Here is an 18,201-nt window from a genome sequence, read left to right as displayed (position 1 = left end):
GGAGCATGCAAGTATCAATAAGAGATTGAGCCAGAGAGCTGTACCATGAATGGAAGAAAATAAGATGACATTACTCATTGAAAATCAAGAAAAATCAGTTTAACTGGAAGCTTCTGCTAACAGGGATCATCTCCTTTACACACATGGAAAACCAGTGCCTTCCCTCATCTGTGCTGGAACTCTCATAGCAATTAATTCCTCTCTTTACTTGCCTCTTAAAATGTTCCACCTCACGGTCAGTTTCATCCATCTCCACACTGTCTAAATCAATGTCTTTAGGAAGAAATACATCATCTGGGAAACAAAAAGGGCAACTCAGTAAGGATATAATATTCATCTTGTATTTAATAAGTGTTACATGCATCAGTTAAATTCAAGCAAATCAGGAGCTCTAATTTTAACATTGGGATTATCAAAAATAGAATGCTGACATCACAAACAACTGTCAATGCTCATAAATGTGTCTTAAATTGCTAATACAAGTTTAAATGGTGTGAACATTAAGAGATAGTAACATGCAGAGGATGCTTCCAGTAGTGGGAGAGTTCAGGACGAGATAGCATAGTCTCAGAATAGAGGGATGTCCCTTCAGAATGGAGATGAGGGGGAATTTCTTTAGCCAGAGGGTGGTGATTCTGTGTAATTCATTACCACTGATGGCTCTGAAGGCCAAGTCATTGGGTATATTGAAATCTGTTCATAGGTTCTTAATTAGTAAGGGCACCAAAGATGTCGGGGGAGAAGGCAGAATGGGGTTGAGATGTTAAATAAATCAGCCATGATTGAATGGCAAAGCAGGCTTGATGGGCCAAATGGCCTTGTTCTACTTCTATGTTTTATGGTCTTTGTGGAACTGACACCCAATGTAAGCCTGAAGAACAACAGATCATCTGTCTGGATATACTGCACTTTTCTCCAGATTTAGTTAACTCACTTATTTTTTTCTGTCCACATCAGAACATGGCATTCCTACTCATCCATCTATGATTTTGGCTCAGTTTTTCTTTCTTCATTAGTACATCCTGACCTATAAGGCATATCTCACAACCCTGCAATTAGGAACGCTGAGCAAAGTACAATAATGTGTCTCCAAATGCCACATTAGCCCATTTTGTTCTTACATGGTCTGAGATATTCCCTTTGTTCTACTCATCTGTCCCCCAACATTCCCTTCTCCTGACCTGCTGAATTGTTCCATTTATATTCCCGATTTTCAGCATCTGCAGTTTTTATTGAATTTCATTTAAATGTGAATGTGGAGTCTCAATGAAAATCTGTTATGAAAATTTAGTAATCTAAGTTACCATTTCAAGAAAAAAGAACACCCACTTGGTCAAGAAAGGACTAGAAAGATGGGTTTTAAATTTTAAAGTAAAAGGAGTAACAATATCAAGAGTTTCTTTCTACTGAAGATTCCTTACCACTTTGTTTAGGTCTTGTTACACCAGAGGATGCCTGAACACCATCTTGCTTTTCAGTGCACTCAGCAGTTCTCTGTACTGGGGATATGATTAAAAGAGTAGGAAAATTCATTACATTATTTCACCAAGGAATCATGAAAATACTCTGTTACTAGTCTTCTTTGATTATTTCTTCATACCTTGCACCTTCAGAAGCAGGCTGATACCTGGCCCATACCAGTACAAATACAAGATTATAACTCTCTGAAAAACTCCATTTGCTGACAACCAGGATCCAAACTTCTTTGGCAGCACAATGGCACAGCAGTGAAAGCTGCTATCTCACAAGGCTGCAGTTTAGCTTGGGCTGAGGGTACTGTCTACAGAGTTAGCACATTCTCCCTGTGATTGTTTGGGTTTCCTCTGGGTACTCTGGTTTCCTCCCATAAAGAAAAACAGGGTGGTAGATTAATTAGCATCTTAAAATGGGGTCTGGTGTGTAAGCGAATAGTAGAATCTGGGGAGGAGGGGTGGTTGATGAAAACCTAAGAATAAAGAAAATGGAATTAATGCAGCATGAGTACAAGTTGATGGTAGATATTAAGTGCATGCTTAGTGCACCAATGGGCTTGGTTGGTTGGTTGATTCTCTTCATTAATCTTGAGTACAAAGAGAAGATAATTAAATATCCATTCCACCTGTCAATAGAACTGATGTGTAACATGCACGCTGTTACTTGTGTGTAGCGCCAGATTTAAAAGGCAAGTGGAGCCTGCCAGGACATTCTGCTGAGAATGAGACCAATTGGGTTATTAGGCAAGAGGTGACTGGCAAGGGCCAATAAAGAGAAGTTGGGTTTAAGGGGAGTAGCCATTGTGGGAGTGGCCATTGTTGGAATGCACAGAATTAGAGTGGGGAACTGAGGCATTTGCCAAAGGAGTTAACAGCGAGGAACAGAGGCTTTGGCTTAAGAGGATTTGAGTGGGGGATTAAGGCTTCGGCTCAAGAGGCTTAGACAAGAAGAAGCAAAGGCCATTTTGAACTTTGGGATAGAGTTGAGAAATTGCGAGGGTAAAAAGATCCTGATGGGAGTTACATACAGGCGTCCAAACAGTAGCCAGGATGTGGGGTACAAATTATAATGGGAGATAGAAAAGGCATGTAAAAAGAGCAATGTTACGGTGGTCATGGGGGATTTCTCAATATGCAGGTATATTGAAAAAGTCAGGATGGCGCTGAGTCCCAAGAGAAACAATTTGTAGAATGCCTACAAGATGGATTTTTAGAGCAGCTTGGGCTCGAGTCCATGAGGGAAAAGGCAATTCCAGATTGGGCATTGTGTAATGAGGCAGATTTGATTAGGGAGCTTAAGGTAAAGGAACTTTTAGAAGGCAGTGACTATAATACGGTAGAATTCACCTTGCAATTTGAATGTGAAGTTAAAATTGGATGCATCAGTACTACAGTTGACTGAAGGTAACTATAGAGGCATACGAAAAGAGCTGGCTAAAGATGACTGGAAGAAGACACAAGCAGAGAAGACAGTAGAGCAGCAAGGCTGGAGTTTATGGGAGTGATTCAGAAGACAGAAACCAGAAATTCAAGAATGTCAGGGGCAGGAGTGATTGTGGTCGCTATGACTATGAAGGTGCTTGGGTGCAAGGTATGAAGGTAAGCAAGTCACCTGGACCAAATGGATTACACCCCAGGGTTCTGAAAGAGGTAGCTGAAGAGATTATGGTGGTATTAGTAGTGATCTTTCAAGAATCACTATATTCTGGAATGGTTTCAGAGGACTGGAAAATCGCTAATGTCACTCCACTCCTTAAGAAACAAGGGAGCAAAAAAAACAGGAAATTATTGGCCAGTTGCCTGACTTCAGTGGTTGGAAAGATGCGAGTCCATTATTAAGGATGAGGGTTTGGGGTACTTGGCCGAAGTAAAATAGGCCGAAGTCAGCACGTTTTCCTTAAGGGAAAAATCTTGTCTGGCAAATCTTTTGTAATTTTTTGAGGAAATAACAGACAGGATAGAAAACGACGAGTCGGTGGATGCTGTTTACTTGGATTTTCAGAAGTTTGCGGATGATGCAAAAATAGTGTTAAGGAAGCAGGCAGCATGCAGAATAACTTGGTCAGAATAGGAAAAAGGACAAAGAAGTGGCAAATGGAATACAGTGTAGGGAAGTGTATGGTCATGCGTTTTGGAAGAAGGAATAAAAGTGTAGAATATCTTCTAAATGGGGAATTAATTCAGAAATCAGAGGTGCAATCAGTTGGGAGTGCAGGCTTCTCTAAACGTTAACTACCAGACAAAATGACGCCAAGCCGTGATATCTCGGCAGTGTCTTAGCTCAGACGGTTGTTTATTTTAGGCTTCTAGGGACGTTTTGTGTCAGAGAGAGAGATCTGGTTAGGGTTTAGGGGTAAGGATGGGGGGGAGGGAGTTAAAAGTCGGGGGTAGTAAATGAAGAGTCCGGGCAGCAGTTTGAGTTCAGGTCGAAGGCACTCTGCAATCAAACATCAACACTCTGCAATCAAACATCAACGATCCCAGAAGTCATGTCACAGGCACTGAAGAGGCCAGTGATTCATAGGGTTACGCATAGCCCTCTATTTTTCTAAGCTCCATGTATCGATCCAGGAATCTCTTAAAAGACCCTATTGTATCCACCTCCACCACAGTTGCCAGCAGCCCATTCCAGGCACTTACGACTCTCTGCGTAAACTTACCCCTGACATCCCCTCTGTACCTACTTCCAAGTAACTTAAAACTGTGCCCTCTCGTGCTAGCCATTTCAGCTCTGGGAAAAAGCCTCTGACTATCCACACAATCAATGCGTCTCATCATCTTACACATCTCCATCAGGTCACCTCTCATCCTCCGTTGCTCTAAGGCGAAAAGCCAAGTTCACACAACTTATTCTCATAAGGTATGCTCCCCAATCCAGGCAACATCCTTTTAAATCTCCTCTGCACCCTTTCTATAGTTTCCACATCTCTTCTGTAGTGAGATGAATAGAACTGAGCATAGTACTCCAAGTGGGGTCTGAACAGGGTCCTATACAGCTGTAATATTACCTCTCGGCTGTTGAACTCAATCCCACGGTTAATGAAGGCCAATGTGCCATATGCTTTCTTAACCACAGTCAACCTGTGCAGCAGCTTTGAGTGTCCTATAGACATGGACCTCAAGATCCCTCTGATCCTCCACACTACCAAGGATCTTGCCATTAATACTATATTCTGCCATCATATTTGACCTACCAAAATGAACCACCTCACAACTTTTCCGGGTTGAACTCCATCTGCCACTTCTCAGCCCAGTTTTGCATCCTATCGCTGTCCCACTGTAACCTCTGACAGTCCTCCACTCTATACACAACACCCCTAACCTTTGTGTCATCAGCAAATTTACTACCCATCCCTCCACTTCCTCATCCAGGTCATTTATAAAAATCACGAAGAGTAAAGGTCCCAGAACAGATCCCTGAGTCACCGACCTCCATGCAGAATATGACCTGTCTACAACCACTCTTTGCTTTCTGTGGGCAAGCTAAATCTGGATCCACAAAGCAAGGTCCCCTTGGATCCCATGCCTCCTTACTTTCTCAATAAGCCTTGCATGGAGTACCTTAACAAATGCCTTGCTGAAATCCATATACACTACATCTACTGCTCTACCTTCATCAATGTGTTTAGTCGCATCCTCAAAAAATTCAATCAGGCTCATAAGGCATGACCTGCCTTTCACAAAGCCATGCTGACTATTCCTGATCAGATTATGCCTCTCCAAATGTTCATAAATCCTGCCTCTCAGGATCTTCCCCATCAACTTACCAACCACTGAAGTAAGACTCACTGGCCTATAGTTTCCTGGGCTATCTCTACTCCCTTTCTTCAATAAGGGAACAACATCTTTAACCCTCCAATCCTCCGGAACCTCTCCTGACCCCATTGATGATTCAAAGATCATTGCCAGAGGCTCAGCAATCTCCTCCCTCGCCTCCCACAGTAGCCTGAGGTATATCTCATCTGGTCCCTGTGACATCCAACTTGATGCTTTCCAAAAGCTCCAGTACATCTTCTTTCTTAATATCTATATGCTCAAGCTTTTCAGTCTGCTGTAAGTCATCCATACAGTCACCAAGCTCTTTTTTCTGTAGTGAATATTGAAGCAAAGTATTCATTAAGTACCTCCTCTATCTCCTCTGGTTCCATACACACTTTTCCACTGTCACACTTGATTGGTTCTATTCTCTCACATCTTACACTCTTGCTCTTCACATACCTCTAGAATGCCTTGGGGTTCTCCTTAATCCTGCTCTCCAAGGCCTTCTCATGGCCCCTTCTGGTTCTCCTAATTTCATTCTTAAGGTCCTTCCTGCTAGCCTATAATTTTCTAGATCTCCATCATTACCTAGTTTTTTGAACCTTTCATAAGCTTTTCTTTTCTTCTTAACTAGATTTTCAACAGCCTTTATACATCATGGTTCCTGTACCCCACCGAACTTTCCCTGTCTCACTATGCAACGTACCAATGCAGAACTCCAAGCAAATATCCACCGAACATTTGCCACATTTCTGCCGTACATTTCCCTGAGAATATCTGTTCCCAGTTTATGCTTCCAAGTTCCTGCCTGATAGCTTCATATTTCCCCTTACTCCAATTAAACGCTTTCCTAACTTGTCTGTTCCTATCCCTCTCCAATGCTATGGTAAAGGAGATAGAATTGTGATCACTGTCTCCGAAATGCTCTCCCACTTAAGAGGCCTGATACCTGACCAGGTTCATTTCCCAATATCAGATCAAGCACAGCCTCTCCTCTTGTAGGCTTATCTACATATTGTGTCAGGAAACCTTTTTATTTACTCTTTTTTTAAATCTTACTTACGGAAACACCATTAGCGATTCTCTATCTCAGAGAATGACCAAGAGGAAAAACTCTCTGTCAGGTCCCAACGATCTCCCCCTCCCTTACTTCCCTCTGCTTCCAGGGACAGATCACATCTGCTGGAATGCTATTCACCCAATGCATTTTACAGGGTATAATCAGAAAAGGCAAGGAACGAAGATCACAGAGGCAAAAAGATATATGAGCCTCAGGACTCACACCACCAGGTTCAGGAAGATACGACCCCACAGCCATCAGGCTCTTGAACAAAGGGGATAATTTCACTCAACTTCACTTGCCCCATCACTGAAATGTTAGCACAACCTATCGCCTCACTTTTAAGGACTTTTCATCAAATACTCTTGATATTTATTGTTTGTTTATTTATTTCCTTTTCTATTTGCATAGTTTATTGTCTTTTGCACACTGGGTGTCCACCCAGCTGGTGCGGTCCCTTTCATTGACTCTACTAATGCTTATTCGATTTATTGAGTATGCCTGCAAGAAAATGAATCTAAGAGTTGAACAATGTGACATTTGTATATTAATAATAAACTTACTTTGAACTGTGAAGGTACACACATACACACACTTAGCAACAAGTAGTAAAGCTTTAACTTGACAGGCAAGGGAATAAGGTAGGTAAAATAAATGCTAATTCTGTGAGGGTCACCTTTGTCACACAAGTGAAAGCAACTTTAAGTTCCAACAACATCAAAGTAACAGAAACAATCAATTTTTCTCCCAACTAACTCCATGAACTCTCAGTTTGGCAAGTAGTTATTTAAAAAAAATATATATAAATGTTCTTTCCACTAATGCAGGACTACATGTCCACTACTAAAGGAATGTTTCTAAAAGTTAAAAAATAGGAGACCCAGAGGTTCCATTTTAATGAATCCAATTCTAAAATCAAGGTGTAATCCTTTAGCCCTTTCCATTCAAATTTTTGGTTGAGACCAAAAACTGGTACAACTGAGGAGCACCATAACAAGCATGAGAAACCAACCCATACATAGTTTCACCGGCAAACTAAGTTTTGCAAACAATCGTTCTCACCATATTAATATTGTAATATAGGTTATCTGCAAATGAGAATGATTTCAAGGGCATAATCTAGCTTCAATATAATAACTGCATGCATTACTACATCCTTCATGCACAGGACAGATTCCAGTCTTTCCATTTGTTCCTATTACAGGTTCAAAATGCCCTATTATTGTTCACTACTTCGAACAAAAATTACTGCCTTTTACCCAAACTAAATGATAAAATGGAAGGGCCATTACATTCCATCACTTCAGACAAGGGACAAAAACCAAGCCCTGTCTGCTTAAAGAACTTAAAGACAGTCTAATTGCTTGGTCAGTCACAAACATCTTTCAGGGACTCAATAGGAAATAAAATATGTACCAATTAAAACTTACCAACAGAATTGTTGGTCTTGTCATGTTTCTTCTTTTTGCCTTTCCTGTTCTTTCCCTTTGACTGAGACATTTCAGATAATGCCTGTTGCTCTTCTTTAACTCCCTTAATTTCGGCGCCGTCCAGCTTTTCGGTGCATGAGTTTTTAGTGTTGCATTTCCTGACCTCAACAGCTTCAGAGTTGCTAAGAACACAGACTCCCTTTATTTTGCCTTGTCGGGGCTCTTCACATTTGGCAATCATTGTCTTCGCAGCATCTGCTGACTTGCCATCATGATTCTGGTTTGCCTTATGTTTGGTAGTGGACTGCTTGGAACCCTGTACTTTCGGAATTGGAGGTTGCTCTTGCTCCTTTTTTGAAAGCACAGATTTATTCTTGGTCACCTCTGAAACCTGTTGCTTAGATTGCCTTGGTTGCTTTCCACTTTTTAATACTTGATCTATCACTTTCTGCTCAGATGAAGATTTATGCAACACCACTGCAACGTCACCTTCTAGTTCAGATGCTGAAGTGCTTTCCACCTTTGAAGATAATGGAGTGTTGCCTGTTGATTTCTTTCCTAATGAATTTTCAAGTACAAGCATATTAGAACCACTGTTATCTTGATCTGCGATAACTGTGTGCTTATTTCCAGTCAACAAATGGTTCTGCACAATCCCTGGCATTGTTGTCAAGGACAAGTTCAAATTCAGTTTCTGATGTTCTATTATTTTTGCCTCTTCTTTGTCCATGGTGGAATTACTGTCTATCAGGAAGTCCTTCCCAATTGGTGGTAACTCTGAAAAATCATCTCTGGGCAAATCACTTATATTAAAGTTTGCTTTGATGGAATCCCTAATCCTGTCTTTAAGCTGTTCCAACCTGCTGGTTAAGATGCTACTTACACGCTGCAACTCCACTTGGTGCCACAGCTCTCGCTGATTAAGTTTTTCTTCTATATCATCCTGTAAGTGCTGGTTCAGCTTTGAAACTTTCTCCTCGATATTATCCTGAACATGCTGGTTGAATATCAATACCTTCTCTTCTATGCCCTCTTGTAAATGTTGATTTATCACAGAAACTTTCTCCAAGTCTTGAATACGCATTGAAGAAGGACATGGTTTCTCAAGCCTTTGATCGAATAACTCAGAACGAGCTTTCTCCTGCTACAGTACAGAAACAGAGCAGTAAAATTAAATGGGTGCTGTATCTAATAAATTTAGACACCAGTTCCAGTCATCCAAGCAGGCTGGAATTTCCACAGACAATACATTTGTGATAATGTAATATTAATAATTTTTATCCTTCTGAATTAATGAACCCTCGTGTGGAAAGACAGAGAAAAGGCAAGACTTTTTAGAGATGATTTAAAAATATTGAAGATGAATGAAGGGACAAACAAAAGCTTGGTCAAAGACTGTCTTTTAAGGCAAGAGAGCTAGAGAAGATCTGGAGAAGATTCCAGGGTACTACCTAGATCAGGGGTCCCCAACCTTTTTTGCAGTGCAGACCGGTTTCATGTTGACAATATTCTTGCGGACCGGCAGACCGGGAGGGCGGGGGGGGGGGGGGGGGGGCGCGGGATGGTTGCCAACGGACAAGAGTAGCAAATACGTTGCGTTTACCCAGAGAAAGACTACAATGACCATGAAGCCTTGCACAGGCACCAGTGCACATGCGTGATTTGCGCATGCGTGCACCTGCCGATTATTTTTCTACAAATCATGTTTGGCGATTCTGTTCAGAGGGGGGTGTTAATCACGACCGGAGTATCGGTGATAAGTGGCTAATACACTCAATTTCGTTTCTAAAAGGCTTTATCTAACGAATTTAATATTAAACACACAGCGCATTTTCCTCGCATGAATATAGCGACAAGTTAATTATCAGGGGAGGACAGGGGAGCTAAGTGTTGAACGAACTTCCAACAGGAGTATCAGAAGCAGGTTCGATATTATCATTTAAAGAAAAATTGAATAAGTATATGGACAGGAAAGTAAATGGAGGGTTATGGGCTGAGTGCAGGTCGGTGGGATGAGGTGAGAGTAGCGTTCGGCACGGACTAGAAGGGCAGAGATGGCCTGTTTCCGTGCTGTAATTGTTATATGGTTATATAAGTCAATAGCATCATAACATTTTATGTAACGTTTGGATATTAAACACACAGTACATATTTTCCCCGTATGAACATATAAAATCACTGCAACGCACCAATATCGCTGAATCAGTGGGAGCCCTGGGCTTGCTTTCCTGCAACAAGACAGTCCTATCGAGGGGTGATGGGAGACAGCGATACTCGAACGGGGTTCCTTATGTCCAGTCTAATCTGCAATTTAGTTTTTGTTACATTCATCGCAGAGATATGTTGGAAATGGAAGCAACATTTTCGGTGCATCCGTGGCTATCTCAGGATACTGAGCCTTGACTTTGATCCAGAATGCCGGCAGAGATGTTATGTCAAACAGACTTTTCAGCCCGCCGTCATTTGCAAACTCGAGGAGTTGATCTCCTTCCCGCGCTGACATAGACGATGCGCGGGTAATGGCTCAACAGTGGGCGTGACAGGGAATGAGGAAAGGTGCAGCTGAGTCATATCACCAACTCAAATGGTTTCCTCGCGGCCCGGTAGCGCATGCTCTGCAGCCCAGTGGTTGGGGACCGCTGACCTAGATAACTGAAGTAAGATTGCCAGATGTTGGAGTGAAGAAGAGTCGTGGTAAGGGTTTGGGAGCATAGAAAGCATGGCGATAAGAGACTGATGTACCCAAGTACAAAGGATAGAGACAGTCAGGGCTATTTATTTTCATAGGAAGGAAAAACTAACATGAAAATACATACAAACCAAAAGTTTAGATTTGAAGCAGAGTTTGCAGACTAATATCAGTTACTGAGGACTATGAGATGGGCAAGGATAGCTTTACTTGGAAAAAGTATTTAAAATTGGTTTGGAAAATATTTAACCATGAGAATAACTTCAGGAATCACATTACCATTTGCTAAAATTAAAACATCACCATTTATCATATAGATTGACATAAATGAGTTTAATCTCAATTTATACAGAATAAAGCGCAACTTGGTTCACAGTACAACCAAACATGAAATAAAAGCAGAAGTTTAATCCATAGTAGATTACTGCTTTTACAGTATGGTCCTGATACTTCCAAAGTCAATTATGTCTTAAATGGAGAAAAAATTGGTGTTTTGTTTTAAAATGACAACTGAATTAACCATCCTTAAAACAAACAGAAGGGCTATATTCAGCAGTATTAATGCTGGTTCAAACTACTAAGTCCTGACTACAATTCAATCAAGACAGGCAGGAAATATCATTTTTTTCATATCCAAGGGATTTCCCGAATCAAATCCAGGCTGCAATTTTCCAGCAGTGCTAAGTCTCAAGTATTGACAGAATGTACAGTACTGTGCAAGAGTCTTAAGCACATATCTATAGCTAGGGTGCCCAAGACTTTTGCATAGAACTCTTTTTGTCAGCTTGGAACGGAGACAGGCTTTGTAAATCTTTTGGGAGCAAAGAATGCTGGGAATGACAAGGGTGGAGCGCTGTGGGACAGGTGGCAGAGAAGGAGCGTGGTTGCAGACACACCCAGCCCTGAGACACCAAGCAAGGTCATTTGATTCAAAACAATTGGCTTATTGATCATTACAGAATGTCTCTCTGGTGCTTCCCACCCCCTTCTCCTTTTCCCAACCATGACTCCCCTCTCCCTGCCCCCTTCTCACTAGCAATCCACATTAGAGATCCATGTCAGAATCAGGTTTATCATCACTCACATACGTCATGAAATTTGTTTCTTTTTTTTGCAGCAGCAGCAGTACAGTGCAATGCATAAAATTAATACAGGGCTGTGCAGAAGTCTTGGGCACCTTGGCTATATGTATGTACCTAAGACTTTGGCACAGTACTGTATCTTAATGTATTTCAGTCTATCTAGCTCAAGTTAGTGATGAAGCTGACACAGCCTCATCGTGCAAGTGCTCTTATCAAAGAGCTCCAAAGAACAAACAAAGCAAATTACTCTTGGCATCTGAAACTAACTGTCCCTTCCTTAAGCTCCTCTTACATAATTATAAAACGTACTTTTTTCTGCTTGTGCCGTGCTCTTTTAGCTGCCTTGGTGCTGTTGGCTGGTTTCTGCTCTGAGCTGTTGATGTAGTTTAACAGATCCTCAACATTTCTTTCATCCACAGGTGGTTCCCGGATTGACCCATTGCTTGCTTTTTGTGGGAGCTCTTCCTTGCGTTTTGTCAGCCGTGTTCTCAGCTTCTCCCGGATCTCAGTGTAGTTCCTACTTGTAGGAGCTGCAGGAGGCTTAAATAGAATTATAAATACAACTATTTGCCTGGATGTCAAGAAACTGATAGTGCTTTACACCAATGCTAAATTGTCTTTTTGATATGTATTCCTGACTTTTGAGACTACGAACGTCAATGATACACTGAACCTTTGTATTCTTCACTATTTACATTATATATTACTCTTCCAGTGTATAATTTTGACAGCTTCAGCCTTAACTGTTGGCACATATGAATGGTGCATGTCACACAGAGCATAAAAATTAGAACTGCAGTCATGGTTCCAATACATCATTTTTTGAAAAGCAATTCAGTAGCTTGGCCTCATCATACCATCATTACAATCAGATTTAGAATGAGGGGTTGGCGAAAAACTGTTTTGACAAATAACTGAAAACATTATGAAAATGATGACAGTGGTAGAGCAATCAAGAATATTGCTTGAATTTTACTGAATTTTTAGCAAGACAGCTATCGCAAGATTCAATCTTGTGATCCAATTTATCCAAATGAACAGGAGGATGCAACAATCATATTTGGCCTTGACAATTTTGGATCATTTAAAATGCTTCAAACTTCATAAATTGCCTTTGAGTTCCACAGACAAATTCCGTAGCCAATCCCCTTTCAACACAGAGTCAGAGTAATACAGCATGGAAACAAGCCCTTTTTCTCCAATGGAACATGCCAACCACACGATCCTCCCTGCTACTCCCATTCAGCCCATAATCCTCCAAGCCCTTCCCCCTTCATGTACCAATCTGAATATCTCTTAAAAGTTGCCGCTGTACCTGCCTCCACCACTTCGTGTGGCAGCTTGCTTCAGATTCTCACTACCCTCTGCTTAAAGTAGTTAACAATTAGGTTTCTTTTAAATATATCCCCTCTTATTGTGTATCTGCACCTTCCAGGATTAAACTCCCCCAACCCTGAGGAAAAGACGATGACCATCCACTTTATTCATAATCCTCATGATTTTATAACTGCAATGACGTTGCTCCTCATTCTCTTATGCTCCATGGAATAAAGATTCAGCGTGGGCAAATGCTCCATGTAGCTCAACCCCTCCACTCCAGATAGCATCCTTGTAAGTCTCTTCTACACCCTCTCCTGCTTCATAATGTTTTTTTATATATAACAGGGTGACCAAATCTGTACACGTTACTCCAAGCACAGCCTCACCAATGACTTGTATAACTGCAGCATAATATCCCTACTCCTAAACTTGATGTCTTGATGACGAAGGCCAGCATGCTAAATGCTGCCTTCACCATCCTGACTCCTTGTGCAGCCTCTTTTAGTGAGCTCGAAGGTCTCCCTGTTCTACAACTCCCATCAGTGTCCTGCCATTTATTGCCTAGGTACTACTCTGGTATGAATGTTCAAAATGCATCACCTCACATTTATCTAAGTTGAAATCCATTTAACATTCCTCGGCTCATTTTTCTAACTGATCAAGATCTTTTTGCAATTCATTGTAACCTGCTTCACTATCAACAAGATCCTCTAATTTAGTATTATCAGCAAGCTTGCTAATCTCATCATGTAGATTTATATCCAAATCATTTACATAAATATTGTATAAAAGAGGTCCTAACATTGACCTCTGGATTCTGTGACTAGGAGGATGTCCCAGTCAGAGAATCAACCTTCAACCATCATTCTCTTCTTCAAGTCAATTTTGAATCTACCCCAGAAGCTCCCCCGAATTCATGACCTAATCTTTCAGATCTGCCTGCCATGTGGGACTTCTTCAAACTAAAGTCCATGAAGACAACATTCACTTCATCTATCCCCTTAGTTACTTCTTTGAAGACTCCAAAGGCTTTGTCAGACTCCACAGCGCACTCACAAAACCATGCTATTTCTGACTGGGCATTGATTATCCAAGCGATAGTAGATGTTCTCCCTCAGAATTCCTTCCAGTAGCTTCCCTACAACCAAATGTTAACTCTCTAACGAGGTTGCACTCACCGGTCCGTGACCAAAGAATTCACAATAGCAACAATCACAGTATTTTCCTTCTTTTTGATTGGCAGAATGAGATGTACATGAGCTATGCTCTGAGCAGCTATCATCTTCTTCCAGACTTTCATCTGCATTGTGCATCCGTGTAGGACTATAGGCGGTTTCATTTGTGCACAAACGACTTTTGCATGACTGGTCCCTGGAAAGAGGCAACCAAAAAATTTTGAAAATTAAGTATTACCTTTGAACTCTCCCAGCACACTCCATAAAGGTCACTCCTTATCAGGGAAAATCAGGTTGGTGCTGGATCTCAAGAGGAATTTGAAGAATGCCTACAAGGCAGCTTTTTAGAGCAATTCGTGGTTGAGCCCACTAGGGAAAAGGCTTCAGGATTGGGTGTTATATAATGATGCAGATTTGATTAGGGAGCTCAAGGTAAAGGAGCCCTTAGGAGCCAGTGATCATAGTATGAAATTCACAATGCAGCTTGAGAGGGAGAAACTAAAATCCAATGTATCGATATTACAGTGGAGAAAGTGAACTAGAGAGGACCTGCACAGAGTTGATTGGAAGGGGGCACTAGCAGGGATGATGGCAGAGAAACAATGGCTGGAGTTTCTGTCAGCAATTCAGAAGATGCAGGATAGGTTCATTCCGAAGTAGAAGTATTCTACAGGGAGTATGAGGCAACCATGGCTGACAAGGCAACATAAAAGAAAGAGATGGCATATAATGTAGCAAAACTTAGTGGGAAGCTAGAGGATTGGGAAGCTTTTAAGAACCAACAGAAAACCAACTGAAAATAACAAGAGAAAAGATGAAATATGAAGGTAATCTAGCCAATAATATAAAAGAGGATAGCAAAAGTTTATCGCAAATATATAAAAAGTAAAAGAGAGGCAAGAGTAGATATCAGACTGATATTCAGAATTTTGTCTGACAAAGCTGGTGCAATTCTTTGAAAAAATAAAGGTAGGATAGTAGACAAAGGAGAGCCAGTGGATGTTGTTGACTTGGATTTTCAGAAAACCTTCGGCGAGGTACCACTCATGAGGCTGCTAAACAAGATAAGAGCCCATGATGTTACAAAAGAGATACGAGTATGGATAGAAGAATGGCTGACTGGCAGGAGACAAAGAGTGGGAATAAAAGGGACCTTTTCTGGTTGGCTACCAGTGATTATTGATATTCTGTAAGGGTCGGTCTTGCGTCCGCTACATTTCTTGTTATATTTTAATGATTTGGATGATGGAATTGATGACTTTGCGGCCAGGTTTGCAGACAATACAAAGACAGATGAAGGGGCAGTTACTGTTGGAGAAGCAGGAAGTTTGCAGAAGGACTTGAACAGTTTAGGAGAATGGCAAATAAGTGACTGATTGAATTCAGTATAATTCCTATAGTGGGGAAGTCTAGTTAGAATAGGATGAGGAGGAATATCTTTAGCTAGAGGGTGGTCAATCTGTAGAATCCATTGCCACAGACGGACATCGAGTCATTGGGTATATTTAAACGAGAAGTTCACAGGTTCCTGATTGGTAAGGACGTCCAAGATTGCAGGGAGAAAGCAGAAGAATGGGGTTGAGAGGGTTAAGCAGACTGAAAGGGCAGAAAGGCCGGATTTTGCTTCTATGTTTTATAATTTCCATTTTATGCTCCGCAGTTCATTCCAGGTACAATTTTTTTCTGCACATCTGTAGACATTTTCACCTTTAAGTGTCGTTGTTTCAAAAAATTTCCCTCCCCCTTCCAGTATGCAACACTTCCTTTTTTTAAACAAATGACATGTGGCAACCTTGCAACAAAGTTAAAATAACGGGATAAACAGAGTCAAAGAACTGGATTTAACAAAAAACTGTATTTAATTTTTTTGCATTATCACTTAAGAGTACCAATTAACTAGAACCACCTTACATCAGAAAATTTAGTGCTCCCGATCCTGAGTAGGCAGATTTAAATTGTTAGAGAGGGAATTATGCAAAATCAATTTTTTAAATGATCAGTTAAGAATGGTTTCTGTTGAACACTCAACTGTTGCTCCACTGAACTTGTTTCTTTCTACCATAAGTCCATCTTTTTCCTCTGGTACAGTTTCTTCACACTTAAGTCAATGATGCTTCAGGTGCCCTCCACTACCTGAACAGTTTGCAATACCTCTGCCCCAATCAGATCTCACCATGGATGTACCATCCCTCCATACTTCCATCCCATATCAGGAGGCTAGGAGGGCCCTCAAATTCTTTCTTGAGCAAAAATCCAATCAGTTCCCCTACAAACATACATACATACAAAGCCCAACTTGCTGGACATGTCCCACAGCACTGCCATTAGCAACAAATAACAAAAAAAAAACAAATAGCACAAAACACCTCTAACCAATCTGACCAGACAACTCAAGGCAACCATGACCTCAACCCCATCAATGGTATTCCCTTTGTCTCGTCAACTTGTGCAGGACATCCAAAGAAGCCTATTAAGATGCTCCCTATCATCAAATCCATGACGTTCTTTTTTAAATCACGAGGATAACAATAAGTTATTCTCTCACATATGTAATTAAAACAATTTTGTTTACTAATTATGGAGTACCCTATACTGCACATCAAGGTATAATGAGTAAGAAAATGTTTCACAGAATGGTTTACGAGAACAGGTAGCTGATGAGAAGCTAGAGCAGGGAGCTTCTCAAAGAAAAAAGGACCAGATCAATACAGGCCATAGAAACTAAAGAACCAGCCAGACTAAATTGAGAAGTGATCAGCAGTAAAGCAAGGTTTTGACTTTTGTTTGCATTGCGGATCAAATTTTTTGACAAATACTTTTGGCAAATTCAAAACTTTGCTCTCCACATGATTACATTTCTCCTTCCGTACATTAACACAAATCAAATTAAATCACAGAACTGAAATAATTACAAGTGTCATTGTAGGCATTGTAAAGAAAAATCTCGAATAAATTGGGAAACTGTAACTAATATTATTGAGACAAGGTCCATAATGAGCATGGTGTTTAATCATGCCCAACCCTGGCAGATTTAATCACAGGCAATCCACTCACTCAAGACTCGCATCTCTGGAGAGGGCTAAACTCTTTCACAAGTTGTACAATTCATAGCTGCAGATATTTAATCCAAGTATTTAAAAGAGAACCCCAAGTACTTAGCAGGGGTTTCAACAAGGCTGGAAGGAAATTAAAAACTTTCCCTATTGTGTTCTACTTTTATCGGAAGAAGCAAGACTTTCACATAAACAGAAAATGCAAGAAACACTCAGCAAGTCAGAGAGTCTCTGCGGAAAGAGAAATCGTGTTGAAGTTTCTTTCTCTGCCTACAGATGCTGCTTAACCTGCTGAGTATTTCCAGTATTCCATGTTTTTTGTTCCAGGTTTCTGGAATCTGCAGTTTCTTTTCTGACATTTGGTGTTTTGTGTTTATATTCTAAACAGCCCTTCAGTCCAAAATGCAGCATCCAAACTTTTTATAAAATCTCTAATCATATTACCTAAGAAGCAAAGTTTGGAAAACAAATACTAACCTGCAGATTCCACTGCTTGAAGCAGCTGGATTTGGTGTAGTTGTTACTGGGCAAGCTCCATTATAATGGCTGGTGCAAATAGGGGCAGCTGCTGTAGTCTTTGGGAATAACCCATTGTTTGGAATATGAGAGTTAGCACTTGGAGGCACTGGGGTCACAAGCACACCTGTAGAAGCAGCAACAGAGTTTTTTGAAATCAAGGACACATCCGGAGACAGATTATTAGTCAGGGAAACTGCAGAGGTCTTGTGAACATGAGGCAAAACTTGTGGGACACCAGATGCCACAGGCGTTTTCCTATTTGAATTGGTAGAGGATACAGTGCTATGTGGTACAGTACATTGGGTTGTAGAAGTTGGGTGTCCATACTGTTGGATGGTAACCGCTGACTCATTTGCAACTTCAGGAGACTTTGGTGCTGTAAGAGGATGTTGATGAGAGGACAAGCCTGTGGGACTGTTAGGAGGTGCTGCAAGGACAGAATACCTGTGATCTTCTGTGCAGTGAAACTCGCCACCTAGAAGACAAAATCCTGCAGGTTATAAAGAAATACCAAGCTCTGTTTAACATGAGAATGGGAAAATCCAGTATTTTCATCGCCATATGCTAATATTGGTGAACTATATCACTGAAATTAAAATAGAGATATCCTTTATCTCTTTGTGAACAGATTTAAAACAAGCC

The 18,201-nt window shown here is 40.9% G+C and overlaps 1 protein-coding gene across 4 annotated transcripts in view; it reads right to left on the bottom strand.

Annotated features, from left to right (window-relative positions):
• fam193b (family with sequence similarity 193 member B) overlaps window positions 1-18,201 on the bottom strand; it is a 105,182-nt gene that overhangs the window by 9,979 nt on the left and 77,002 nt on the right. For all 4 annotated transcript variants that reach the window (XM_072263670.1, XM_072263671.1, XM_072263667.1 and 1 more), the window contains 6 exons: window positions 17,518-18,034; window positions 13,991-14,183; window positions 11,802-12,032; window positions 7,722-8,865; window positions 1,422-1,499; window positions 213-294 (listed from right to left, as the gene is read on the bottom strand). In XM_072263670.1, coding sequence (XP_072119771.1) covers window positions 213-294; window positions 1,422-1,499; window positions 7,722-8,865; window positions 11,802-12,032; window positions 13,991-14,183; window positions 17,518-18,034 — 2,245 coding nt within the window. The remainder of the gene's footprint in view (window positions 1-212; window positions 295-1,421; window positions 1,500-7,721; window positions 8,866-11,801; window positions 12,033-13,990; window positions 14,184-17,517; window positions 18,035-18,201) is intronic.

Source organism: Mobula birostris, chromosome 7 (assembly GCF_030028105.1).
Source record: "Mobula birostris isolate sMobBir1 chromosome 7, sMobBir1.hap1, whole genome shotgun sequence".
Taxonomy (NCBI): domain Eukaryota; kingdom Metazoa; phylum Chordata; class Chondrichthyes; order Myliobatiformes; family Myliobatidae; genus Mobula; species Mobula birostris.
This window is presented reverse-complemented; position numbering and strand designations above follow the sequence as displayed.